The 27,341-nt window shown below is 50.2% G+C and overlaps 2 protein-coding genes across 2 annotated transcripts in view; both read left to right on the top strand.

Moving 5' to 3' along the window:
* Positions 1–20,221, top strand: part of Ints3 (integrator complex subunit 3) — a 44,335-nt gene extending 24,114 nt beyond the window's left edge. Inside the window, exons 7-30 of the mRNA XM_090340953.1 lie at positions 1,874–2,018; positions 2,397–2,526; positions 4,654–4,751; positions 5,209–5,400; positions 6,509–6,596; positions 7,068–7,147; positions 7,580–7,671; positions 8,228–8,334; positions 9,764–9,883; positions 10,208–10,337; positions 10,779–10,833; positions 11,074–11,177; positions 11,618–11,662; positions 11,858–11,977; positions 13,415–13,568; positions 15,334–15,402; positions 16,330–16,405; positions 16,740–16,853; positions 17,117–17,165; positions 18,182–18,349; positions 18,630–18,730; positions 18,895–18,967; positions 19,168–19,324; positions 19,421–20,221. Coding sequence (XP_090197079.1) covers positions 1,874–2,018; positions 2,397–2,526; positions 4,654–4,751; positions 5,209–5,400; positions 6,509–6,596; positions 7,068–7,147; positions 7,580–7,671; positions 8,228–8,334; positions 9,764–9,883; positions 10,208–10,337; positions 10,779–10,833; positions 11,074–11,177; positions 11,618–11,662; positions 11,858–11,977; positions 13,415–13,568; positions 15,334–15,402; positions 16,330–16,405; positions 16,740–16,853; positions 17,117–17,165; positions 18,182–18,349; positions 18,630–18,730; positions 18,895–18,967; positions 19,168–19,324; positions 19,421–19,498 — 2,545 coding nt within the window. The 3' untranslated portion in view covers positions 19,499–20,221. The remainder of the gene's footprint in view (positions 1–1,873; positions 2,019–2,396; positions 2,527–4,653; positions 4,752–5,208; positions 5,401–6,508; positions 6,597–7,067; positions 7,148–7,579; positions 7,672–8,227; positions 8,335–9,763; positions 9,884–10,207; positions 10,338–10,778; positions 10,834–11,073; positions 11,178–11,617; positions 11,663–11,857; positions 11,978–13,414; positions 13,569–15,333; positions 15,403–16,329; positions 16,406–16,739; positions 16,854–17,116; positions 17,166–18,181; positions 18,350–18,629; positions 18,731–18,894; positions 18,968–19,167; positions 19,325–19,420) is intronic.
* An 845-nt stretch (positions 20,222–21,066) lies between these two features.
* On the top strand, positions 21,067–26,054 carry Slc27a3 (solute carrier family 27 member 3). The gene is made up of 10 exons (XM_090340952.1): positions 21,067–22,074; positions 22,377–22,586; positions 22,844–23,002; positions 23,607–23,731; positions 23,981–24,175; positions 24,271–24,361; positions 24,443–24,641; positions 25,134–25,231; positions 25,358–25,488; positions 25,763–26,054. Exons 1-10 carry the CDS (start codon positions 21,249–21,251, stop codon positions 25,937–25,939), a joined length of 2,211 nt encoding a protein of 736 aa, XP_090197078.1. The 5' UTR covers positions 21,067–21,248; the 3' UTR covers positions 25,940–26,054.
* The last annotated feature ends 1,287 nt before the right edge of the window (positions 26,055–27,341 follow it).

Genomic DNA, 27,341 nt, shown 5'->3' with positions numbered 1-27,341 from the left:
CTTTGGTCTCTGTATCTTTCTACTACCCTAGATATTTCAGGATATTGCTCCGTCTCTCTTCATTATGACATTGCAGAGTTCAGATATGTTTTATCACTTCTGCTAGCTAGCAATCTTCTTAAAAAGTGATTTTTTTTCTTATTTTGTTCTTGCTGCCAGATAGTTCCTGTCCCTATATCCTAAGGCTGAATTTTTCCATACAAGAGTCAGCCGGCTAGCTTCCTCACGCATTCCCTTCACTCCAACCTCAAATTCATCTCTTTGGGTGAAAGTGAGAACACTGAAGTTTTAAGTGTTAAGTGTGTCCTCCTCTTTACACCTTCCTTTTAACGCCCCCCCCCCCGCCTTCCATGTGTTTTGGGGGCTGTGGCAATAAAAAACATAGCAAGTGGGGGAGGGGGATCTGTCCAGTGTCCTTGGCTAGTGTTTTCCTTTTGTGAAAGGGAAAGGCCAGAGTCTTAATTAGGTGGCTTGTGCTGTTTTCCGGAATCAGGATGTTGCCTGGTTGGATTAATTAAACTTGTCTTCTCCCAGTTCCCTGCTTTCCAGCAGGAGGGCCAAAGCCATTAGAAGATACTTACTTGAGTGAGACTGCTCCTCAATTTTGGCACTTGGAGATAGCATCAGAATTTTAGGAATCTCTGTACTATGTAAAGACACCCCCTTTAAGCAACTGGGAACAGATAATTCTGTTACACTGTTTTCCCTTGGGAAATTCTAAAACTCCTAGGGAAATGGGCTTTGCCATCCAAAATCAAGTTTTTGGTTTTTTGTTTTTTTTTTCAGGTTGTGATTTAGGGCAGGTGACTCATTGTCTGAGGGTGGGGTCCGTGGTTAGAAAGAGCACCAGGGAAAGGTTTATAGCAGGGTAGGCTGCTATTGGCCAGCCTGAGAGAAGCACAGTGTGTTCCAAGAACTCCAGGTCCTGAAAGGGTCTTAGGAAACCTCAGAGGTCCTTTCACTATCCTTTAGAGCTACTGACTTACAGTACCTTTCCCATAGCAGACCTGGAGAGAAGCAGTAGTTTATCTCTGTCCCTGGTACCTCAATATTGCTTGGCATATTATGGGCACCCTGTAAATAATTGAGAGAATGGATCAACAAATAGTCACTGGAATCTATGTAAGTAATTAAGAGCACCTATAACCCTAACTAGTGTGGAGGCTGAGATCTGTGGATCATGGTTGGAAGTCAACCTGGGCAGGAAAGTACTGAGACATTTTTTTGGTTTTGTTTTTGTTGATAGTGGGGCTCGAAGTCAGGGCTCCGTTGCTGTCCCTGAGCTCTTTTGCTCAAGGCTAGTGCTTTGTTACTTTGAGCCACAGCCCCACTTCTATTTCTTATTTTTTTGGTTTTTGAATAGTTAGAGATAACAGTCTCTTGGGGATTTGTCTGACTCAGCTTACTTATAATGGTGATCCTCAGATCTCAGCCTCCGGAGTAGCTATGATTATAGGTGTGAGTCACCAGCACCCAGCTAGTACTGAGGCTCTCATCTCCAATCAACCATCAAAGAAAAGTAGAGATGTGGCTGAATTGCTAGACTTGATTGAAAAAGAAGAAGTAGTAGTAGTAGTAGTAGTAGTTCAGGGATAGCCCCCAACCCCCCAGGCCCAAGTGCAAGCCCCAGAAAAAAAAAAAAGAAGAAGAGATTGCGTTCATTGAATACTCTCTTTCCTACAAGGTACTAGGGATTAAATCCAAGACCTTGCATGTGCTAGATTAATATAAGTGCTCTACCACTTAAGGCATGCCTCTAACTCCTCCCAGTGTCTGATCATCAAACATTTCTGAGCCGTGGGATCCAAGTCCCCATAGGGGAGAGTGAATGGGTCTAGCCAAGGTGTAGTACAAGTGTCTTCCCTCCCTGCAGAGAGTGGGTACTGAAGAGCAGCATCCTCATTGCCATGGCTGTTTACACGTACCTCCGACTCATCGTTGACCACCATGGGACTGCCCAGCTCCAGGCCCTGCGGCAGAAAGAAGTGGACTTCTGCATCTCACTGCTTCGAGAACGGGTAAGGGAGGAGAAGGAAGTCCCTGGAGAAATGAGATCTGTTAGAAGGAGTTTAGGGGTAAGCTGTCTAGGGCTTGATGTGAGAGTCTGACTCTTTCAGATTTTTTTATCTCCTTTGAATTGGTTGAAACGGTTTTAGATGATGAGGGGAATAAATTAATGTGAAAGCCAGCAGGGCTTTAGCACTTCCCTCTCCTCAGTAGCAGTCCTCACCTCCACCTCTTCATCTTGAGCAGTTAGAAGCATGTCCTTTGATTCCAACACTTTCCTTCCCCCATAGAACAAGTCGTTCCTTTGTCCTCTCTCCAGAAAGTAAACAATCCATGTTTTCGTTCTCTCCCTGCCCCTTCTATCATGCGCCCACCACCATCCCATCCAGTTTATGGAATGTTTGATGATTGGCCGGGACCTGGTAAGACTACTTCAGAATGTTGCCAGAATACCAGAATTTGAACTGCTTTGGAAAGATATCATCCATAACCCTCAGGCCTTGAGTCCTCAGTTCACAGGTAAGTGCAAGAACGTCCTATCCTTGAGAGGTGGCAGGGTGTATGTCCTATATGAATTGAGAGGGCAGAGATTAGAAAGAGAAACTTGGTGCAAGCAGGCTCTGCCAGCTTTAGCTGGATATAGGAATGACAGAGCCACAGAACAATTCGTGTGCTTTCTAGAATGTTCCACTAGCCTGTCTCTAGCTCTTCTAAGGGGGGAAAAAGGCAATAAACTGTCATCTTCTTCCCTTCCTGTCATTTTCTTGGCTTAAAAAATGAGCCAAATGACCAATTTCAAGTTCACTGAGCCTATCAGTGACTCAATGGTCAACTCATGAAACAGAGTCAGGAGAAGAAGTACCCCTGAGCTGTGGATATAATTCACTGGTAGAGTGCTCATTTAGCTTGCCCAGGGCCCTAAATTTACTCCCAACCTAGAGAGGTAAAGAAAAAAAAAGATAATCTTTCTCTGTAAACAATCTGGCCTTTATTTCAAGGATCCAGCTTGATCAAAATCCTCTTTAGGGAAAGGAAAGAATCTCAGTGTTTTCACTCTCTGCCTCTCCCAGGGTTCTGCTGTGGCCTAAAAAATAATTCTATAAGCCAGGCACCAAGTGGCTCATGCCTGTAATCCTACTCAGGAGACTAAGATTTAAGGATCGTGGTTTGAAGCCAGCCCTGGCAAGAAAGTCTATGAGACTCTCATCTCCAACTAAACACAGAAAAGCTGGAAGTGGCACTATGGTACAAATGGTAGAGTGCTAGCTTTAAGCAAAAGAACTCAGGGACAGTGCCCAGACACTGAGTTCAAACTTCAAGACTGGCAAAAAATAAATAAATAAAATAAAAATCTCCAGCTTTGTTCTCTACCTCATCCCAACACACACACACACACACACACACACACACGCACGCACGCACGCACGCACACACACACGCACACGCGCATACGCACATACAGTCATACGCATACTTATCCAGGAACTGGAAGTAAGGAAAGAAGAGAGGAAAGTGCTTGTACCTACTACCTGATACTATACTGTTACCTTAATCTTGCACCAAGTTGTTTTGTGTACCACCTTCTGTTAGGCACACCTGTTAGTGACTCATTTAATAACCCTTAAAGATTTGTTTTGCTGGGTGCAGTGGCTCATACCTATAATCCTGGCTACTCAGGAGGCTGAGATCTGAGGATCTTGGTTCAAAGCCAGCCTGGGCACTAAAAAGTCTGTGAGACTCTTATCTCCAGTTAATCACCAGAAAACTGTAAGTGATGCCATGGCTCAAGGGATAGGACACTGGCCTTCAGCTGAAGAGCTCAGAGATACCGCCTAGGCCTAGAGTTCAAGTCCCACACCAACAAAAAAAAAAAGGTTGTTTTTACTTACTCACGGATGAAGAAATTAAAATTCAGCGGCTGCAGTGGCTCACGCCTGTAATCCTAGCTACTTAGGAGGCTGAGATCTGAGGATCAAGGTTCAAAGCCAGCCCTTAAAATTCAAAGAGAAGGGGGCCGGGAGTCTGGCCTAGTAGTAGAGTGCTTGCCTAGCATGCACGAAGACCCGGGTTTGATTCCTCGGTACCCCACATACATAGCAAAACATCGGAAGTGGTGCTGAGGCTCAAGTGGTAGAGTACTAGCCTTGAGAAAGTCCAAGGACAGTGCTCAAGCCCTGAGCCCAAGCCCAGGACTGGCAAAAAAAACAAACAAACAAAAAAATAAAACCTCAAAGAGAATAAGTAATTTATTCAAGGCTGTGCAGCTAGTAAGTGGCAGAGGCAAGTTTGGATCTAGTTCTTTCTGACTCTTGAACTGTGGTGATGCCACAAAATATTGATCTCAGAATCCATCAGTCATACCATCAGAAATAGGCAGTCTAGGGTTTCTCATGTTTTCCCACCCATTGCAACTGCAGTTTTGTGAATACGGGGCTCTGAAAGGCCAGCAGGCAGGATCCGTGTAGCTCGAATGTGGTTGGAATTTCCGCGTATACCTATGCTTGACCTCCCTTGATCTTGTCTTGGAATTGGCCCTTGAACAAAACCACTGGCCATCAGTACCTAGCTCAGGTTCCTCACCTGCCTTTTGCACCTGTCTGATCCTCAAGCTTCTCTCTTTTCTTTTCCCTTTCATATTTGGTTTAGGTATCCTACAGCTTCTTCAGTCAAGAACATCCAGAAAATTCCTAGCATGTCGCCTAACTCCTGACATGGAGACTAAGCTGCTCTTCATGACTTCCCGGGTGAGCTGACCTATTAGAGCAGTATGAGGAGCTGCAAGCCCTCCTTGACCTTCTTGTCTGTTGGCAGATCTGTTACCATTGAGTCTTGGTGTCACCATTGGCTGAACAGATGCTCTTTTTCTTCTTCCTTTCTTCTTCCTTTCTCCTTCCTCTTTCCTCCTCCTCCTTAGAAGGCAGCTAAGCTCACCACTATACCACTAATGCCCTCCCCCTCCTTTCTTGTTCTTCTCCCTTCTTTCCTCTTCTCTTTCTTCTTGTTCTTGGCTTGTACTAGAGATGAGTCTCCCAGGTTGGTCTGCCTGGGCCAGCTTCATACTGAGATTCTCAGATCTCACAGATCTTAACCATCTGAGTAGCTAGGGTTATAGGCATGATCCTTTGGCACCCATCTGTTTTCTTCTGCTCGGGAATTCCATTGACCTTTCCAAATATCTTTTTCAATATTTTCCTCCTCTAGGTACGGTTTGGTCAACAAAAACGATACCAAGATTGGTTCCAGCGCCAGTATCTATCAACCCCAGACAGTCAGTCTCTGCGCTGTGACCTCATTCGCTACATCTGTGGGGTAGTCCACCCTTCTAATGAAGTACTAAGTTCAGATATCTTGCCCCGATGGGCCATCATTGGTTGGCTCCTCACAACATGCACGGTAAGCAGCAGGGTATGGGGTAGAGGGCATTGAGTAGCCAAGGATGTCTCTCTCATACTGTTCCTACTGACTCTCCAGGCACAGCAGAACTCTAAGGGCCCTTCCTTGTGGTCCCCTCAATAACTTCTTTTGTGTCTCTAGAACTTTAATCCTATTTTTCATCTTGGTTTAGGATTGAATAGGTTCGTCTACCATTTTACTGCCAATTCTTGGGAGTTTAAATTTCTGAACCACCTCCTTTCTTTTCCCTTTTAGCTTCTAGAAACCACAATTAGTTATTCCTCTAAACTGTTTCTTATTTGGAGTTTATATTGTTTTGTTTTGAGACAGTCATGCCATGGAATCCGAGCTGGCCTCAAACTTGTAGTCTTCTGCTGCAACCGCCCTGGGTTGGGATAGTGCTGGGATTTAGACCTCACCTCCTTACCTTTGGCAAGAATAGTGAATCCAAAAAGAATCCATTTCCTTCCCTGTGTTTGTTTTCCTCTCTTTACCTGGTAGGAGACTATCCATCTTCTGACATCTAGCTGCTCCCTGGACTCTTCTGAGACCGTCTCCTTTATCTGCCTGGGTCCTTGGAGTGTGCCAATGAAATATGAGAACAGGCTGTTCCTGGGGTCTCCTTTTCAGGGATGTACCCAGGAAGATCAGCCCTCTGTGACAGCCTCATCTAGTCTTAAGTCAGAATAGTTGCGTGTTGCCTCAGCTCAGGATGACCAATGGACTCCTGAGTGTTCTCTGTAGGAGAATTGAAGATGTGTACTAGAGATGTGTGCAAAATGCAAGCCAATCCCCATCCAATCCCCATCTGCTGGGTTGATAAAACAGCTATGTAAACACATAAAGATAAGGTTCCTTACCTAAGGAGGAAGTAGACAAGTGGGCCCTGGAATCTGTCCTGGGCATCTGAAAAGGGGAGCTGCTTGATGAAATAACTCACTCTCCCTCTCTCTCTCCCTCCCTCTCTCTCTCTCTCTCTGTCTCTGTCTCTCTCTCTCTCTCTCTCTCTCTCTCTCTCTCTCTCTGTCTCTGTCTCTCTATCTCTCTTCCTCTGTCTTTCTCTCTTTTTAAATAACCTCCTTTTTACCTTTTTTTTTTTTTTTCCCAGTCAAATGTTGCTGCCTCAAATGCCAAGCTGGCTTTGTTTTACGATTGGCTGTTCTTTAGCCCAGACAAGGATAGCATTATGAACATAGGTATGTGCTTGAGATCAGACAGCATCCCTCTTTCCCATGCCCTAGGCCCTGGTCCTAGAGACAACAGTCAAATCTCAGACAGTGTGCAGTGGAGGTGACTTATCTGGGAGCAATTGCGTTGTTCTCTTCAGTTCTCCTTTGACCTACAAGGAAAGTGGCTTTGATAGGGCCAAACAGTCATTCCACCCTCTTCCCACATCTTCAGGGTTGGGCTCCTGGTGGGGAGGGTTTAGGCAGAGGAAAAGTAGGCCACTTCTGCTCGTCCTGTATTCCTGCCATGCGTCTCCAAGCTTAATGCTGGGGACATAAAGGCAAAAGAGATAAAGAGCAGTTTGGGGGTTGATTTTCTTGGGTCTTTTCCATGTGAATGAGAGGAACAGACGCATGCCTTCCCTAGAGTCACTCCTGGGTACTGTCATCCATTTTTGGACATGAAAACGGTTTCTAATGTGGCAGGCCCTTTACTTCCAGAGCCAGCCATCCTGGTCATGCATCACTCCATGAAGCCCCACCCAGCCATCACTGCCACACTCCTGGACTTCATGTGCCGTGTAAGTTGTATAGCCCTCTCTCCTTTTCATTGTTGGATGAGAGAAGTTAGATGTGTCTCCCCTGGTCATCTAGCAGTTGGGTCTTCTCAGTGGTCATTGATTGTGAGAGCAGAAGCAGTCATGAATTCTAACCCCAGGTTAACAAATGTGTTCCTTCCCCATGTTCTGAAGCTGGATTGGGCCTTGTTTCCATGGGTATTTCCAGAGGCAGGATGATAACTCAAGGTAGAATTGAGTCTCCTTGAGGAGCAACTGGGTCTAATAAGTGTCCTGTCTAGTCCTTTGTAACCTAGAGTGGTTCAGAATGCAACGAGTCTCTCTGTGGCTGTAGATCTCAGTGCTACCTGACCAAAACCAAGGCAGCTTTTTAGATGAAACTCAAAAAACTATGACTAGAGGGGCTTATGCTTATTCTATTTCTTTCCATTGCAGATCATTCCCAACTTCTATCCACCATTGGAGGGCCATGTGAGACAGGGTGTCTTTTCCTCTCTCAACCACATTGTGGAGAAACGGGTTTTGGCGTAAGAAATGTCTGTGTGGGGACTGGGGCTGGGAGAGGTGGTTCTCTCTCTCTCTCCTTTTTTTTTTTTTTTGCCAGTCCTGGGCCTTGAACTCAGGGCCTGAGCACTGTCCTTGGGCTTTCTCAAGGCTAGAGCTCTATAACTTGAGCCACAGCACCCTTCCAGCTTTTTTTCGTTTTTGTTTGTCTACGTATGTGGTACCAAGGAATTGAACCCGGGTCTTCATGCATGCGAGGCAAGCTCTCTACTACTAGGCCAAACTCCAGGCCCCGTGGTTCTCTATAGCCCCCTCTAGGCCATGTATATCTAGGTCATGCTATACCACTGCTGAGCCTCCTCCCTGACAAGTGTAAAAGCATAGCTTTACCTTCTACTGCCAGGATTGTGTCCTCTTGACTTGTAGAGGAATTTCTCTTTGCCATCATATTTGAAGTGCTTGCCTGTCCCACAGGCACCCCTGTGAAGGATCGGAGGGTGGTCCAGTAATACTGATTATCCCCATGTTGAATGAGAAACAAGGAGCTCTGTTACTAACCTCATTTGTGTTTCCCATTAGACATTTGGCCCCCCTGTTTGACAACCCCAAATTGGATAAAGAGCTGCGAGCTATGCTTCGAGAGAAGTTTCCTGAGTTCTGCAGCTCTCCCTCCCCACCTGTGGAAGGTATGGAAGTTCTCCCACTCTTTCACCTATATCAGAAGAGAGATGGAGCCCAGGTATCAGTGGCTCAGGCCTATAATGCACTGGAGGCCCATAATACCCTAGAAGATTCCAATTCAAAGCCAGCCTAGGCAGAATAGTCTGTGTGACTCCATCTCTAGTTAACCAGCAAAACACTGGATTGAATGGAGATATGACTTAAATGGTACAGCATCATCTTTGAGCAAGAAAACTGAGCAAAAGTGTAAGGTCCTGAGTTCAAGCCTCAAAACTAACAAAACTCAGGGTGGGGGAGGTGAGGGGGTGGAGAGATGAGGGAGGGGGAGAAAGAGAGAGAGAAAACAAAGGGCCAGTGGCTCATGCTTGTAATCCTAGTTACTCAGGTAGCCGAGATCTGAGGATCATGGTTGAAGCCAGCCATTTCAGGCAGGGAAACCCATGATACTTTTTTTTTTTTTATTTCATTTTATTTATTTATTTATTGCCAGTTCTGGGGACTGAATTTAGGGTCTGAGCACTGTCCTTGGGCTTTCTCAAGGCTAGAGCCCTACCACTTGAGCCACATCACCGCTTCCAGCTTTTTCTAAATATATGGTGCCTAGAAATCAAACCCAGGTCTTTGTGCATGTTAGGCAAGCACTCTACCACTAGGCCAAACTCCCGGCCCCCATGACACTCTTAACTGCCAAAAAGCTAGAAATGGAGCTGTGGGTCAAGTGGTAGAGTGGTAGCCTTGAGCAAAAAAGCTCAGGAACAGTACCCAGGCCCTGAGTTCAAGGTAGGACAAGCACAAAAAGAAAGAGGGAGGAAGGAAAGAAGCTGGAGACATCTAAAAATGTATAGTGAAGCTCTGTTTAGGATATTGTCCCTTCTGTAACTCCATGTGTCTGTTCATCTCAGTTTTTCCTTCTCCAGCGTCCTTTTTGTTATTATTTTCTCTCTCTTAGTAGAAAACATGTAATCCTATTGGGTATTCTATTCATGATTTTTGTTCTCATAATTCTTTTTCTCTTGTTAACCTTTTCTCAGTAAGAAGAATGCTTTCATGGATACTTAGCTCCCTTGAACATGATCTCTTCTGTCTTCCTCACCCTAAGCTAGGACTCTGATTCCCAACTACCACCCCCTACTCTCCCTCCCAAAGCCAAGCATTATCCCAACTTGGCTCTCAGTTGAAGGAGCACTAAGACTATACCAGCCTTATTCTACTCGCTGAGCACAGGTTCATTGCCTGTGCTATTCCTCTTTCTAGAACTATCACCCTGCAGATCATGACAGGTTTTGAGAACAAGAGGTTTGTCCTTCCGTGACTAGTATTGCATTTAGGTTACAAGCTCCACGTTCTCCCATAGCCCTCTGGTCTTCCCCTCTCAGAAGCATGGGCATACTGGAGGGCCCAGGGACCCATGGAGGTCTTTTTCTTTACTCAAAGTCAAAATTGAAGAGCCAGTTTCCATGGAAATGGACAACCATATGTCGGATAAGGATGAGAGTTGCTATGACAATGCAGAGGCAGCGTTCAGTGATGATGAGGAAGAGCTCAATAGCAAAGGTAAGACTGGTAACGGGGTAAAGTTTGATTGTAGCAGCCCTATGAGAGACTAGTCTATGGGAGCAAGTGTCTGGTATCATTCCACCATTGTCCCTTTGGGTTAATTTTATTATTAACAAGGTTCCTGGGTGCCAGAGCCCTGCACTTATCACTCAGATAAAAACCACAGATCCTGAACATTCTGGAGTAGGAACTGGGACATGTGCAGTCAGGCATTCCCAGCATTGAATGAACAGCTACACACTAAGGATTCTGGGAAAAGGGCAAATGGTATCTCTGGCACTGATGTCTGGGAAGATGGACTTTCCTCTATCACTCCCTCAGGGAAGAAGAGAGAGTTTCGCTTCCACCCTATCAAGGAAACAGTTGTGGAGGAGCCAGTCGATATTACCCCTTACCTTGACCAGCTGGATGAGTCTCTAAGAGACAAAGTGCTTCAGCTACAGAAGGGAAGGTGGGTGTGGGTTCTGTTCCTCTCAGAAGGTCCAGAACAGATTCTCCCAGCTACCATGCCAGCGCAGCAGGAAGTTGGGGCTCAGAGGGAAATGGGGTGAGGTATTTGGAGAGATAATTAGAACTTCATGGGAAATGTCTTCAGCACATAAGTTGGCGAGCATAGCTGGGAATGAGCAGCCATGTTCCCCAACACCCCAAGTTGAGGCTTCTAAGACTGGATAAGAGCCTCTGAGGACTGAAGCAGGGTGGGTGGGGATTTCCCTCTGTGTTGGGCCCCTGCCCAGAAAGCAGCAGATTCTGCCCCAAAGTCTCTTTACACAGAGGTCCTTTGTTTTGTCTCTGTGTCTGTGCGTGTGCTTGTGTGCACTGTTGTGGATGTATGTCCTGCCCTCTGCTCTCATTTGTATCCCTGGGATTTCCTCTCCCTTCTGTACCACAGTGATACGGAGGCTCAGTGTGAGGTCATGCAGGAAATCGTGGACCAGGTCCTGGAGGTGAGGAGAACCCAGTCCCTTAGGGAGGAAGCAGCCCAGCCTGTCCAACTTAGAGCTCCCCGTACGAATGAGCAGTTTCATTCCCTTCCCTCGCTGGATGGCTTCTCTGATGGGGGTTGGGAGCTTACTAATTGAAGAGGTGGCACAAGATGAACTCAGAGCCTCTGGGGGAGGGACAGGAAGGCTGTAAGCTTCTGGTCTAGGTCTTAATATCCCTTCCCATCCTTGTCTCACTACCAGGAAGACTTTGACTCGGAGCAGCTGTCTGTCCTTGCTTCCTGTCTACAGGAGCTCTTCAAGGCCCACTTCCGAGGGGAGGTGCTTCCTGAAGAGGTCACTGAGGAGTAAGGCTCATCTTCCCTGACCCCCAGAGCCTCAGGAGTCAGAAGAGTGCTCTAATAGCCCAAGTCCAAGAGGCACCTTGCTGTTGACTTGAATTCATCTGTTGATAGTCTGATTCCTGCATTGTAATGAGGGTTTATTTTTGCCTGTTGCCTTCAAAGTAAACTGTTAGGAGGATTCTGTGTTTCTAGCCCTGCTGCTAGTTCTATAGTCCTAATCTTTGCTACTTCAAATGGGATTAGACCTTGGTCTGGACTCTCTGAATAGTGAGAGTCTAAGTTTCATGAAGGTGATAACCTCAGATTGTGATTCCATGTTAGGAGATGCTTGTCTCTGTTACCAAGCAAGTTTGCCTTTTGGGTAAGAAAAGAGCAGACTAGATGTCTGCTCTTGCCACCCTTCCCTCACAGGAATGTTCACATATAACCTCACTTTCTTTCAGGTCCTTGGAGGAGTCTGTGGGGAAGCCTCTCTACCTAATATTTAGGTAAGCACCCAGCTAAAAAAGTCTGCTCTGCCCTCCATCCTCCTTAAAGGCATACCTATGACCCTGTCCTGTCTCATGGGGCTCCCCTTACAGGGAAGAGAACAAGGGATGCAATGGAAAGACAGCCATTGCTGCCCTGGAAATTCCTTAGGAGACCTGGTGTTGAGTGATGCCTCTCCTCCCACTTGCCTGCAGGAACCTGTGCCAGATGCAGGAAGACAATAGCAGCTTTTCTTTGCTTCTGGACCTTCTCTCTGAGCTATATCAGAAGCAGCCCAAAATCGGCTATCACTTGCTCTACTACTTACGGGCCAGGTGAGTGTAGTCTATGTGTTTGACAAGGTGTCAGGGAGAGCTAGCTTTTCTCCAGTACCTCATCCCCATCCTTGGCTGTCCGTGCCAGCCCCATCTGTATATCGTTTGTTTAGTATTTTGTTTGTTTTGATGTTGGGATTGAAAGCTGTCTTAGTTTTTCCATTGCTCTACCAAATACTTGAGAAGAACAACTTAATGAAGGGAAAGTTTATTTATTTATTTTTTGCCAGTCCTGGGGCTTGAACTCAGGGCCTGGACACTGTCCTTGGACATTTTTTGCTCAAGGCTAGCCCTCAGGGAATCTTTATTGAGATAGAATATCACCTGCCACGAAATTGACCCTTTTAAAGTATACAGGTTAGTGGGGTTTCGTATATACATAAAGTCATACAGTACCACTTCTCACTTCGGTCTGCTTTACTTTTTTTTTTTTTTTTTTTGGTTGGTGTTGTTGTGTTGTCGTCCGTTGGTCATAAGACTTTAACTCTGGGCCTGGGGGTTGTCCCTGAGCTCTTCAAGGCTACCACCCTATCCCTTGAGCCACAGTGCCACTTCCAGTTTTCTGGTGGTTAATTGGAGATAAGAGTCTCAAAGACCTTCTTGCCCTGGCTAGCTTTGAACTGCGATTCTCAGATCTCAGCCCCCTAAGTAGCTAGGATTACAGGCATGAGCAACCGCACCCAGCTTGCTTTACTAACTTATTTACTTATTTATTTATTTTTACCAGTCCTGGGACTTATCTCCAATTAACCACTAGAAATCCAGAAGTGTCACTGTGACTCAAAGTGGTAGAGTGCTAGTCTTGAGCTGAATCAGCTCAGGGACAGTGCCCAGGCTCAGAGTTCAAGTTCCAGGACTGACAGAAAAGCAAAAACAAAGTCCTTTCATAGGGCTAAGTGTGGCTTATATAGTAGAGCATCTAACCTAGCAAGAAGGAGGTCCTGAGTTCAAACCCCCATTACTACAAAACGAAAATATGAAAGTGTTAAATTTTCATGAAGTCAAATTGATTTTTCTTTTTGTCACTTGTACTTTTGATGTCATGAACATGCTCCTTTTCTTCTGAGCTAGATGGTTTTATGTGTTTGTTCTTATATTTAAGGAACTAAGCCAGTTTAAGGCTTAACTATGAGGTGCTTCTACTCTCATGGCCTGAACCCAGATAGTAAGCAAAAAAGCCTTTCTCAAGCTATGCTTTGCAGTCAGGGGTCAGTAGCTTCCTTGATGGTGGTTGGAGTCCTGAGGAGGCATGGGGAAAAGAAAGAGTGCCTCCTGGTTCTCAGTTTTCAAGCCCCTGGGTTGGCAGGAGAGATAGGAGACAGGTGAGCACAGGGCCTGCAGAGCAGGTAGGTGGTCCAGAATAGGAGTCTGCTTCTAGAAATTTCAGGTTCTAGTGCTGGGGTCATAAACTTGGCTTACATCCAGCTGATCTTGCAGCAAAGCAGCCGCAGGGAAGATGAACCTCTATGAGTCCTTTGCCCAGGCCACTCAGCTAGGTGATCTACACACTTGCCTAATGATGGACATGAAGGCCTGCCAGGAGGATGACGTGCGGCTACTGTGCCATCTCACACCCTCCATCTACACAGAGGTCAGTGCTCTCATCTGTGTCTGTGCTAAGGGAAGGGTGGCAGCAGTTCAGGGGGTTCACAGGCAACATATCCCCAGACAGGACCTCAGTGCATTGCTTCCTTCACCACAGCAGCTATGTGGGGTTTTTTTGGGGGGGTAGGGGGGAGTGGAGTGAGAGTTTTAAGCTCAGAGTTTGGGCACTGTCCCTGAGCTCTTTTGCTCAGGGACAGTGGTAAAGAGCTACTTTACCACCTTGAGACAGCGCTGTGTTTCTGGTTTTCTGGTGGTTGATTGAAGTTAAGTTTCATAGACTTTCCTGCCCTGGCTGGCATCAAATTAAGATCTGCAGATCTCAGTCCCCTGAGTAGCTGGGATTATAGGCGTGAGCCACCAGCACTGGGCTCGTGCTCACCTTTTCTTCTCACAATTGACTGTCTGCCACTTGAACCATACATTGACTTCTGGCTTTTTGCTAGTTCATTAGTCATAAGAGTCTCAGGTTCCGGGGCCGGGAGTTTGGCCTAGTGGTAGAATGCTTGCCTAGCATGCACGAAGACCCGGGTTCGATTCCTCGGTACCCCACATACATAGCAAAAAGCCAGAAGTGGTGCTGAGGTTCAAGTGGTAGAGTGCTAGCCTTGAGAAAGTCCAAGGACAGTGCTCTGGCCCTGAGCCCAAGCCCAGGACTGGCAAAAAAAAAAAAAAAAGAGTCTCAGGTTTGTCTGCCCAGATTGGCTTCTAAGAGCGTCCTTGTATCTCAGCATTGTAAGTACTAGGATTGGAGGTCTGACACCAATGCCCAGCTCCACCTTTGTTTGAAAATTTTGTGAAGCTCACAGAAGTCTTACCCTTCAGTTAAAGTTTAACTCAAAGTTTAAACTTTAGCTGAACGTCTTGGGTTTGGCCTCATCATCTGGACCCAGGAAAGTTCCCTCAAACCAGCTCCTTGTTTATTTCTCCCAAGCTCCCCTGAATTTTTTAAGTGGCTCACGCATAGGTTCTCCCATAGTTCCGGGATGCCTGTAGGGGCCGGTTCTCTCAGAACTGGGATAAGGAAGAGGTATCAGCTCTTCCTCCTCTTGATAAAAATTCCCAAGAAGAGGGAAATGAGGACCCAAGGCGTGGTGAACATGACAGGAGGAAGTGTGATCTCAGCCTAGCCAGGAGGAGGAAGGGTAAAGGGCTGCCACAGGGTGCTTCCCTCCCTGCTTGCTCCCCTACACTCACATCTGTCAGGCGCTCTCACCTACCTGCTTATTGCCTGAGAGCCTAGGTAGACTGGATCCAGTTCCTGTTAGCTCAGTCCCGCATTCCTCCCTTACATATGCCTCCTTCATGGTGTGCACACACAGGTAACAAAACTTGGAGCCTTAGCAGGTTAGAATCGCTGCTTCATAACTGTTGGGTCTCTGTTTAGGTATTTGGGTAAGGATTCATATCTGACTGCCCCAGCCAGACCCCTAGCCTGCTAAGAAGGAAGGTGGGTGGGTTAAGATAGGTCCACCTTGCCAGAAGAGGTGGCTCATGCCTGTAATCCTAGCTACTTAGGAGGCTGAGATCTGAGGATCAAGGTTCAAAGCCAGCCTAGACACTAAAGTCCCTGAAACTCTTATCAGAAAACCAGAAGTAGGGCTGTGGTTCAAGGAATAGGGCAGTAGCCTTGAGCTGAAGGGCTCAGGGACAGTGCCCAGACCCAGAGTTCAAGTCCCACAACTGACCAAAAAAAAAAAAAAAAGATAGGTCCACCTTGAGTCCCTGCCCTAGTTCACTCTTTTTTTTTCTAGTTTCCAGATGAAACCTTGCGGAGTGGAGAGCTGCTGAACATGATCGTAGCTGTTATCGACTCTGCACAGGTGAATATTGGAGCCTGCAGACAAGAACCTACATTATGCAGGCACTCTTCCTTCTGGTCAACTGAGTACACTGTAGGCTATGCAGGCTGAGTGAAGTGTTGAGTCCAAGGGAGGCAGGCTGGCATGAGGCCTCTGTTGCCTGAGGTTTCCCGTATGCCATATTCTTTGGAACCTCCTGTATCCACAGGAAAAGCTTTGGGGTAGGGAAGTTTTGATTTTGTTTTTTGTTTTTGATTTTTTTTTTTTTTTTTTTTTTTTTTTTTGCCAGTCCTGGGCTTGGGCTCAGGGCCTGAGCACTGACCCTGGATTTTCTCAAGGCTAGAGCTCTACCACTTAAGCCACAGCACCACTTCTGGCTTTTTGCCTACGTATGTGGTACCGAGGAATCAAACCCCGGTCTTCGTGCCTACTAGGCAAGCACTCTACCACTAGGCCAAACTCCCAGCCCTGTTTTTGATTTTTAACTGGCTTTTTTTCTTGACTTAGAATAAAAAACAGCTGAGCCATTTCTATTTGACCTTCCCACCCTGCAGGGGACCCTGAGAGATTGTAGCATTGCTTAGATCTGTTTTGGGCCTGGTCTTGTCCACTCAGTTCCCATTCACAAAATAGAAACTTATCACTAAGAGTCCTCCTTCTTCGACCTTTCTGTGCCTCCATCTAAGTCCAGAGCTCTGTTTCCCAGCATCCTTATCTTCTCTTTAGGCTTAGGCTATAAGGACAAATGGAGAAGTTCTTTTTTCTCCCACTAACATCAGAGTGTGCATTGTAATTTTTGACCCAAATAGGCTTGTGGTTCCCACTCAGGCCTGTTGCTATTTTACCAGTCCCTTGCATGTCTTAGTGACTAAACTTACTGTTTCCTATGCATTATGTTGCCTCCAGCCTCTGCTAGAGCTAATGGATCTACCTTTTCCTTCCTCATAGCTCCAGGAGCTCGTCTGCCACGTGATGATGGGAAACTTGGTCATGTTTCGAAAAGACTCAGTACTCAACATACTCAGTAAGGGACCAATTTTTCTAGAAACCTATGATAGGGCACAGGCCTTGTATTATTTTTTCGAATAATAGGGAATTGGTTCTGGGACTGAAAAGTTAAGGGGTAGAATGGCATCCTGGCCTGCTTTGTGTTCTTGGGCTGGGTCTGCTTCAAGTTCCACAACCAACAAGAAGAAAGAAAGAAAAGAAAGTTAGTTGAAGGGAAAGGATCTAGGTTTAGAATCACTACTCCTGTACCGTCCCCACTTGGGGTGTTGTTAACCAATGGAGTAGCCATGTGCATGTCTATATAATTGTGTGTGAGAGAGAGACAGAAGTCTCTTGTCTGTGTCTTCTAGTCCAGAGCCTGGACTGGGAAACCTTTGAACAGTATTGTGCCTGGCAGCTCTTCCTGGCCCACAATATCCCCCTGGAGACCATAATCCCCATCCTGCAGCATCTCAAATACAAGGGTGAGTAGGGCTGAGGGCTGAGAGCGTGGGAGAGCTGGGAAGGTCCCAATACCTGGTATACAGAATAGACTCTGTCAGTCCCTTTGCTGTCTGGAGAGCCCTGAAGGCCCGTTGTGTGCTGGGGGGTCAGGTGAATTATTGCCCACTCTTGATCAGAATATACTTGCTGTTCCACCGACTGCTGGTTAAGGGATGGAAGGGATGCCTGAATTCCTTTCTGGAATAATATACTCTCCTGAACAGCCTGTCCTCTTTCCCCACAGAGCATCCAGAAGCCCTGTCCTGCCTACTGCTTCAGCTCCGAAGAGAGAAGTAAGTTCCACCTCAGTGCTCTTTAGCCTCTATCCCAGCATTCCAAGAGATACTTTCGTGCAAAGGGCTCCTGTTCTGCTCTTTTTCCCTATTTTTTCCTATCATTGACATCTGCTATTTGCTCCAGCATGCCTTACAAATAAGTAGGTCCCCCGGGATCTGGGCTTCCTCTGACTTTATCCCCTGCCCACCAGGAGCTGCCCTCAGAGGTGGAGAGGTGGGGACCGGACATCCCTGTTTCCTGCTGCCACAGCAGTTCTAATCCTGGTGCTCCTGCTCCCCCCTTCCCCCCACCCCCGCTCCTCACACCACCACAGGCTCATCCAAAGGGAGAGGGGGTCAGAGTAAAGGGGTCACACCTGTCCTCCCCCTTCATCTGCACAGAGAAGAGGCTGCTGGGTCCACTGCACCACCCTGCCAGGAGGAGAGGGCAGAGGCGCCGCTTCCATCAGACATAGCAGCAACATGGTGCAGCAGCTCCATGTTGTTATTTTCCTACCTTGTCTTTCTTCCGCCTTTTCTTTTGTCTGAGACACTAGAACCCATAGAGTGCCCTAGAGGAAATGGAAAGTTTTGAGGGCCATAAGAGAACTATAGTTTCTAGTTGGTTCTCCTTCCCCTCCCTCAACAAGATACCAGGCTGGCCCACAGCTCCAGAGGGCCGGGGTGGGGCCCATCTACACACCACATGTCCTCTGGCCACCAGGCCCTTTTCCTGGTGGCTCCTGGGGAAGTTGGAAGATTTGATGTGGGCTTCCTTCTCAGCACACATATGCACAACTAGCTACCTCCACAGAATGGGAGACTCTCACTTCCCATCTCCTGGTTTCTGCAAGGATGAAACCAGGCATTCTTTGGCCCCCAAAGAACCAGGAGAGGGATGTGAGAGAAGGAAGCCACAGTGGGACTAGGTGGGGCTGGGCAGAGAGGCAGAGATTTGGGGAAAAAGTAGGAGCCATGCAGCAGTTCCTGAGGCCAGCTGTTTGCAGAGCACTGAGCACCTTTCTCACCCACAGGCCTAGTGAAGAGATGGTGAAGATGGTGCTGAGCCGGCCCTGCCATCCTGACGACCAGTTCACCACCAGCATCCTGCGGCACTGGTGCATGAGGCACGACGAGCTGCTGGCTGAGCACATCAAGTCCCTGCTCATCAAGAACAACAGTCTCCCTCGCAAGAGGCAGAGGTGTGATGGTCTTCCCTGCAGTCTGCAGTGGCCACTGCCCCGCTCCCCTTGGAGAGCCTGTGCTGTCCTAGCTTGGTTTGGGGGTGACATCTAGTGGTGTGAAGAAATGTGGCATGCAGGACCACCGTGGTCCCTGCTCCATCTCCCTAGTGCCACACCAATGCAAACCTCCCTCATCCCACCCAAGCCTTCTGCCCTAAGGAGTGGTGCCTGGTGTGGGAGGGCACTTGACCTCCCAGAGGCCTCCCCGGCTCACACACTGTCATGGCCCTCCTGACAGCCTGAGGAGCTCCAGCAGCAAGCTGGCCCAGCTGACCCTGGAACAAATCCTGGAGCACTTGGACAACCTGCGGCTCAATCTGACCAACACCAAGCAAAACTGTATGCTCCTCCTCGGTCTATCCTGTGTGCTGCCTGGCTCAGATCCCCTGAAGCCAGGCAGGGGAGAGGGGCAGGGCACCTAGACCAGACCGTTCTAAACCTCTGAGAAAAAACGACTCTCCATGCCATCTAATTGTTGTTCCTATTCTTCCTCCTCTGTCTAGTTTTCAGCCAGACCCCAATCCTCCAGGCGCTGCAGCATGTCCAGGCCAGCTGTGATGAAGCCCACAAAATGAAGTGAGGCTTCTTCCATTCTCAGCCCTGGGAAGGGGCCAGGGGACTTGGGGGAGAAGAGAAGCAGCTTGCTGGGGACAGTAAGCTTAATGGCCAGCGAGACCCTGGGATTGAAGGGAAACAGAAGGTGACCTGAGAGGAAACAGCACAGGAAGTGGCCTGGCTCTCAGTGCCCCACTCAGTGCTCGCTGTTTCCCCCATAGGTTCAGCGATCTCTTCTCCCTGGCAGAGGAGTATGAGGACTCTTCTACTAAGCCACCCAAGAGCCGGCGAAAGGCAGCCCTGTCCAGCCCTCGGAGTCGAAAGAATGCCACTCAGCCCCCCAATGCTGAGGAAGAGTCAGGCTCCAGCAGTGCCTCGGTGAGCCCTGCTGCACCAGGGAAGGAGGGCCGGGGCAGGGAAGGGGGACTACGGCTGTCCGGCACTACTAATTGCCCTGCCCGTGTCTTCTTCCAGGAGGAAGAAGACACAAAACCAAAGCCCACCAAGCGGAAACGAAAAGGATCTTCTGCAGTGGGCTCTGACAGTGACTGAGACCCTGTTCCTGTCCTGCCTCAGCTGGACTCTTTTCTACCTGGTGAACCCCAGGGTTACAAGGCTGGAGAGATACAGGGAGAAATCCCAGTTCTCCTCACCAGGGGAAAGACAGACTGCTATGATCCAGCTTGAAAGCTGCCATACAACTCCCGCCCAGCCTCTCCTAGCCTGGGCCCAGGCCCCACACTGCTGCTCCCACCAATACTTGGGCTCTTGGGAAAGCCATGGGCTGTGCAAAACCAGACCACAGTGGACGTCTTCAGCTCTTTGCTCTTTCCTTGGCCCCTTCCCTAGTCTCCAAAGAGAAGGGAAATAACCAAGTGGCTACTGGGCCAGAGAAGCTGGATGCCAGCAGATGCACAGCTCGGCACGTGCTCAGCACATGGCTGTCCTTTCTGCTCATTCCTGTGTTAGGTAGTCACCATCCACACCAGTGTGGATTGGGTGTCTCACTTGATGTGGTCAGTGCCCATCTGTGCAGATGGCAGAAGTCTGGCTGACAGATATCCCAAGTCCATGTGCCGTGCCCCTGAGACTATTGGGTTGTCCCAAGTCCAGGAGAGTCTCAGAGGCAAGTTCCTCAGAACTGTCAAATGGTCCCCTTTCCTTGGTTTTGGTTTTGCTTTTTTTTTTTTTCTTTTTCCCTGTTGGCAGAGATAATTGGATTTTAAACGTTGTTTTTAAATGATAGTAAAACAAGCCAGAAGGTCTTTTGTGCAAGAGTTTCTGTTCAGTCTTTGTGTCCAAATGGTGTGCTTTAACTGGTAGGTCTGCGTGTGGCCTCACAACTCCCCACCTTTCGTGTGGAGCTGGAGGGACTTGGCTTTCTCCTCCAGGAATCCTTCCTTCTACCACTGGAGGTGTAAGCCAGTCACTCCTGGCGCCCTCTCCATGCAGGCTGTGATCTCATTGGCACATTGCTCCTCAAAAAGGCCGTCCTCCGAAGAGAGTCCTGCTCACTCCAGTTCACGAAATCTGCACAGGGGATGCTTCTCGGAGAACACAGTGTGGCAGGGGGAGAGTTCAGACTTTAGGAATGGGAGACCCTTTTTCAGTCTATTTGCTGATCTTCAGGTACCAGCAGAGAAGAGTTCCTTGGCTGTGCTTTATTCCTCTCCTACCCAGAGGATTGGAGGCTGGCTGAGCATGAACAGACAGCTCTCCCAATTCATCCTGTCCAGTGCCTCTACAGAGTTAGGTTCTCTTCCTTCTCTGCTATTCCTTTTTGAAAATAAACCACCAAAGGCCTGTCCTTCTTTCTCTCCTTCCCGTCTTAGTCTGCTCCAATTAAAATCTGGGTGGAAAGCATTTGCTGGCTGGCCCCAGTACTGTACCCTGACCCAAAAGGGTGGGGCGCCCTCCATTGGCCCTCCTAAAATCTGGTAGTCCGTGCCTCTGCTAGTTGGAGTTGCTGTTGCTGTTGGCAACCAGAGGGAACATTCGGGTCTAGCAATCTTGCCGGGACTTGCAAAACCGAATGGGTTAGGAGCCAAGCTCTTCAGTCTTTTGGGAGAGGACAATGTTACCTTCTGACCCATAAGTGGCAGAGGACTACTGAGGGAAAGGTGGACTGCGGCCTAAAGGCTCTAGCTTCCAGACTCAGACTCCACAGACGGTCCCGCCAGAGGAGGCCCTCTAAGGGAGAAAACAAGACCCAGGGTGCACAAACCTGGGTGAGGAAAGGCGCGAACACCGCCCTAGTCCTGACTGTGCCGAGGAGGAGCGCACCTAGGGCGGGGCACAGGCGATGGGGAGGGCCTGGAGGCCCGGGCCCACTCTCCCCTCCTCCCCTGCTGCTTATTCCTGGAGCCCGGCTGGGTGGGAAGGGGCGTGTGCCAGCGCACGCGCGCTCCAGGCGAGGAGCGGCCTCACCGCGAGAGAGAGCGGGCGCAGTGTTTCAGGAGAGCTACCAGGGTGCTTGTGCGAGGCCAGGGCGGAGGAAGAGGGTGCCATGGCCGCCCTCCTGCTGCCCCTGTTGCTGCTGCTGCCGCTGGTGTTCCTGAAGCTGCACCTCTGGCCCCAGCTGCGCTGGCTCGCGGCAGACCTGGCCTTCACGCTGCGCGCGCTGCACTGCAAAAGGCGTCTCCGAGCCCGAGCTCTGGCCGCGGCCGCCGCCAACCCCGCGAGCCCGGAGGCCGGCTGCAGCCTGGCGTGGCGTCTGGCGCAACTGGCCCGCCAGCGTCCCGCGCACATCTTTCTCATCCACGGCGCGCGGCGCTTCAGCTACGCGGAGGTGGAGCGCGAGAGTAACCGAGCGGCGCGCGCCTTCCTGCGAGCGCGGGGCTGGGACGCGGGACCTGGCGACCACGGGGGCGCGGGGAGAGCGGGGACAAAAAGCCTCGCGGCGCTCGGCGAGGGGGACGCGGCAGCCAAAGGTGGAGGAGCCGCGGCCCCTCTAGCCACCGGGGCGACCGTGGCGCTGCTCCTCCCCTCCAGCCCCGAATTCCTGTGGCTCTGGTTCGGGCTGGCCAAGGCCGGCCTCCGCACGGCCTTTGTGCCCACCGCCCTGCGCCGCGAGCCGCTGTTGCACTGCCTCCGCAGCTGCGGCGCGCGCGCCCTGGTGCTGGCGCCAGGTAAGGCGCCGGAGGCCGGAGCTCAGAACGGGGCGGGGCGGGGCGGGGCCCGGGACCCCTGGGGGGCGGGGGAGTCCCCAGGGGTCCAGCTGTCCTCTCAAGGTGCAGATGTGAGTCCTTGGGTTTGAGGCTGGATCAGGCTCCCAAGGAGAGCAACTTGGGCCCCGGACCCTGGATGGGGCACCACGTCCTCCACCTCTCCTGAGAGCTGTGCACAGGGATGCTGAGAACTGGATTAGGAGCGAGGAGGGGGCTTCTTGGTGGCAGCGGAGCGTCCGAGTTGTGCTTGCCCTCCCTCCTAGAGTTTCTGGAGTCCCTGGAGCCCGACCTGCCGGCCCTGAGAGCTTTGGGGCTCCACCTGTGGACTGCAGGCCCTGGGACCCGTCATGCCCAAATCAGCAACTTGTTGGCCGAGGCAGCAGCGCAAGCGGATGGGCCGGTGCCGGGATACCTCTCTGCCCCCAAGAGCATGACGGACACGTGCCTGTACATCTTCACCTCTGGCACTACGGGTGAGAATCTGGTTTACCAAAACCCAAGGAAGAGAAGAGCCAGAGCTAGGAACGGGAACTTCCTTTCAAGTCTGCAAGAGAGGTTCCCCTCCCGCCAGCTACCACCTCTCTCCACCCCTCCAAGTCCCTCGTCACTTCCCACCTTCCCCCAAACTGCCCACAGCCCTAACACAGCCAGCCCAGCAGGGGATAAACAGAGCTAGGACTTGGAACTCACTCGCCCTCTTCCTCATCACCTCCCTCCTGCCACCTCACAGGCCTCCCCAAAGCTGCTCGGATCAGTCATCTGAAGATCTTGCAGTGCCAAGGGTTCTACCAGCTGTGCGGGGTCCGCCAGGAGGATGTGATCTACCTTGCCCTCCCACTCTACCACATGTCCGGCTCCCTTTTGGGCATCGTGGGCTGCCTGGGCATTGGTCAGTCTCCCTCACCCACTCCCACTCGTTCATCCACCTGCTGGGGTGTGTCCTAAGTTCTTCAGGGTAGAGAGGAGACAGTCCTTCTGAGGAATGGTAGGCAGGCCCCAGATACAGTAGGGAACCTTACTTGATCAGACAGAGCAACTAGGGAGATGGTGAAATCCTCAGGACTCCAGACACAGGGAAGGAGCAAGGGAAAGAAGCAAATAAAGAAGGTGGGGGGTCGAGAGCTTGGCACAAAGACCCAGGTTCGATTTCTCATTACCACATACATAGAAAAACCGGAAGTGGTGCTGTGGCTCAAGTGGTAGGGCCTTGAGGAAAGCCCAAGGACAGTGCTCAGGCCCTGAGTTCAGTTCCCAGGATTGGCAAAAAAAAAAAAAAAGAAGAAGAAGAAGAAGGTGTGGTTTGGGGACCAGAGTATCCTGGCAGGATGGCATAGCTTGGGTTGGAAGGCAAGGGAGGGCACAGGTGAAAAAGGAGGCTGGGCTGGGGAAGGTGAGTCTCAGACGCTCCAGGGAACAGCGTGCAGAGCAGACTGGTGTCTGGGAAGGAAAGTTGAGGTCTTGGCCTCATTGCCCCCTCTTTCTGCTTCTGACAGGGGCCACAGTGGTGCTGAAGTCCAAGTTCTCAGCTGGCCAATTCTGGGAGGACTGCCAGCGGCACGGGGTGACAGTGTTTCAGTACATCGGGGAGTTGTGCCGCTACCTTGTCAACCAGCCTCCGGTGCGTGGGCAGCGCCCCACACAGGCACGGTCACAGTCAGACACTGAGTCTATTGTCTGGAAACTGCAGGGAGAGGGGCAAGGAGAAGAAAAATATGGCAAGGAGCCTGAGGTGGCATAAGCTGTCTGATGCTTGGGTTATCTACAGGAGATCACAGTGGCATGGGAGGTCCTGGGAATAAGGAATAGGACTTCATTTGGGGAGCAGATCTTGGTGTCGAATCCTCGACCTGTCTCCCACTCGCCTTAGAACAAAGCAGAACGTGGTCACAAGGTCCGGCTCGCAGTGGGCAGTGGGCTGCGCCCAGACACCTGGGAGCGATTCGTGCGGCGTTTTGGGCCCCTGCGGGTACTGGAGACGTATGGCCTCACAGAGGGCAATGTGGCCACTTTCAACTACACAGGACAGCAGGGAGCTGTGGGACGTGCTTCCTGGCTTTACAAGGTGAGGTGCAGAGAGAGCCCATGGAGCTGGGGTGCAGGTGAGAATGGCAGCCCATTTCTGCAGGTGGAGTGACCCCTGCTGATCTCCCTCCCCAGCGCCTCTTCCCCTTCTCTTTGATCTGCTATGATGTCGCCACAGGGGAGCCAGTCCGGGATACCCAGGGGCGCTGTGTGGCCACATCTCCAGGTTTGTGCTCAGTGAGTTGGAGTGGGGTGCAGAGGCTCTGGGTGAGGGTAGCAGCACTCTCAACTGCACTGACTCTGCCAGGTGAGCCAGGGCTGTTGGTTGCCCCCGTGAGCCAGCAGTCCCCATTCCTGGGCTATGCCGGGGGGCCCGAGCTGGCCCAGGGAAAGCTGCTGAAGGATGTCTTCCGGCCTGGAGACGTTTACTTCAACACCGGGGACCTGTTGGTCTGTGATCACCAAGGCTTTCTTCGCTTCCATGATAGGACTGGAGACACTTTCAGGTAATTCTCTATACTGTTCTGATGATGATGATGATGATGATGATGATGATGATGATGATGATGATTATCATTGTTGGTCATGGGGCTTGAACTCAGGGCCTGAGCGCTGTCCTGAGCTTTTTTTGTGTGTGCTCAAGGCTAGCACTCTACCCCTTTGAGCCATAATACCACTTCTAGTTTTCTGGTGGTTGACTGGAGATAGGAGTCGTACAGACTTTCCCGCTCAGGCTGGCTTCTAACGCTGATCCTCAGATCTCAGCCTCCTGAGTGGCTAGGATTACAGGCGTGAGCCATGCGCCCAGTCATCTTTCTGGCTATCCTAAATAGAGGTTTTGAGGCTTGGGTCAAATCTCCCACCCCAAGCCAGGTTCAGATCCCATCTCATTCTTAGGCCTCATACACAATGGCCTCTGGGACAGGCTGACATGCTGCCCTCTGCCCTCTGGCCCCTGGACTCCAGACTGCCCATTTCAGATCTCTGCTTTCTGGTAGGTGGAAAGGGGAGAATGTGGCCACCACGGAGGTAGCCAAGGTCTTCGAGGCCCTGGACTTTCTTCAGGAAGTGAGCATCTATGGAGTCACTGTGCCAGGTGCCTAAGCATGGAAGGTGGGGGAGGCATCCAGCCCGCCCCCCAGTGCTTGGGTGTGGAGGAGAAGGAAGTCTTCCCAGGGGCCAGTCATGGAGTGGCTCACAAGCTCCCCGCACCCCACGCCAGGGCATGAAGGTAGGGCTGGAATGGCCGCCTTGGTGCTGCGTCCCCCGCAGGCTTTGGACCTTGCGCAGCTCCACGCCCACATCACCGAGAACCTGCCGCCATACGCCCAGCCTCGATTCCTGAGGCTCCAGGTAACTAGCCTGCTTGTCCCCGCCCCTCACCCCACGCATGCACAAAGGGAGCCCCACAACAGACGCTGTGAAGAGAATGGATTTGTCCTTCCCAGCCACATGATCGGGCTCCCTTTCCTCACCCTCCTCCTCCTCCAGGCCTGCTCTCCCTTCCTGCCACCTCCTCCCTGACCTCCCTACAGACCTCTTTCCCCAGACTTAACCCCTTAACAAAATGCTTAGGCAACTCATCTGAAGCCCTACCCTCCCCCTGCGCCTCCCCTCCCCTCCCCAGGAGTCTTTGGCCACCACCGAGACCTTCAAACAGCAGAAGGTCCGGATGGCTAATGAGGGCTTTGACCCAAGTACACTGCCTGACCCCCTCTACATTCTGGACCAGACCGTGGGTGCCTACCTGCCCCTCACACCTGCCCGGTACAGTGCCCTCCTGGCTGGGAACCTTCGAATCTGAGATTTTTCACATCCAGGGCACCTGAGGGGAGGGACTTGGGGGGTAGAGGCCATTGTGGGGATCTTTTATATATCACCGCATTGTCAGGGTTTTGTAATAAATGGACTGGAGCTGGTCTGATCCTGACTTTCTGATCTGCATTGACCTCCTCCTGAATCTGTGTGAAGCTCCCCTTCCCTGAAAACCATGCGCTGCCCACCTGACGTGGGCCCAAGCCCCGTGTCTGGACCTTGATGTTGCTCCTCTCAGGAGGCCACATCTGATCCAGGTCCTGGGAGGACCCTTGACAGGTGGTGTGAATCCCACCATAGCTCTACTCCCTGAGGGCAGGGTCCCTTCTGCTGTCTGGGGAGCTGGAGGTCTTAAGGGGTTGGCTCAAATGGCAGAGTTGAACAGAGACACCCACAAACACTGCCTGCTGTGGCCAGTCTACCCTGCTCCACAGCATGGGGTCACTCGTGGTCAGGGCCTGGGGCCATTCATCTCAACCAAGCAAAACCAACCTTAGATTGGATGCTGGGTGCTGGTGGTACACACTTGGTAATCCTAGCTACTCAGGAGGCAGAGATCCGATTATCAGAGTTTAAAGCCAGCTCAAGCAGGCAAGTTGGTGATACAACCAAGTGAGGACACAAAGAGTATCACCAACTTGCCTGCTAGGATTACCAAGTGTGCACCACCAACGCCCAGCCTCCAATGTAAGGTTGGTTTTGCTTGGTTGAGATGAATGGCCCCAGGCCCTGACCACGAGTGACCCCATGCTGTGGAGCAGCTGCTTGGCTTTTTGTCTCAAGACCAGTGCCTCTACCATTTAAACTACACTTCCACTTCTGGTAGTTAATTGGAGGAAAGGGTTTTATGGACTTTCCTGTCTTGGTTGGCTTTGAACCCTGATCCTTAGGTCTCAGCCTCCTGAGTAGCTAGGATTACAAGTGTGAGCCACCAGGACCTTGTCTAAAAACAAGGAAAAAAAACTAGACTGCTGACATACTGATATATTATTTTGGATATACTGAGTTAAATAAAATATTAACATTGATTTCTCAGTTGGGCATCAGTGGTTTTTACCTGTAGTCCTAGCTACTCAGGAGGTTGAGATCTAAGGATTATGGTTCTAAGCTAGCCTAAGCAAGGTTTGTGAGACTCTTATTTCCAACCCACCACCAAAAAGCCAGAAATAGACCTATGACTCAAGAGGAAGAACACTATAAGCACAAAAGTTCGGGGACAGCACCCAAGCCCTGAGTTCAAGCCCCAGGATAGGCATCTAAAAACAAAACTTAAGGGATCAGGAGTTTGGCCTAGTGGTAGCGTGCTTGCCTAGCATGCACGAAGACCCGAGTTCAACTCCTTGGTACCACATACATAGAGAAAAGATGGAAGTGGTGCTGTGGCTCAAGTG

This window comes from Megascapheus bottae, chromosome 10 (genome assembly GCF_031878675.1).
Source record: "Megascapheus bottae isolate mThoBot1 chromosome 10, mThoBot2.hap1, whole genome shotgun sequence".
In the NCBI taxonomy this organism is placed as follows: Eukaryota; Metazoa; Chordata; class Mammalia; order Rodentia; family Geomyidae; genus Megascapheus; species Megascapheus bottae.
Note: the sequence above shows the minus strand (reverse complement) of the source record. Positions and strands in the feature narration are given on the sequence as shown.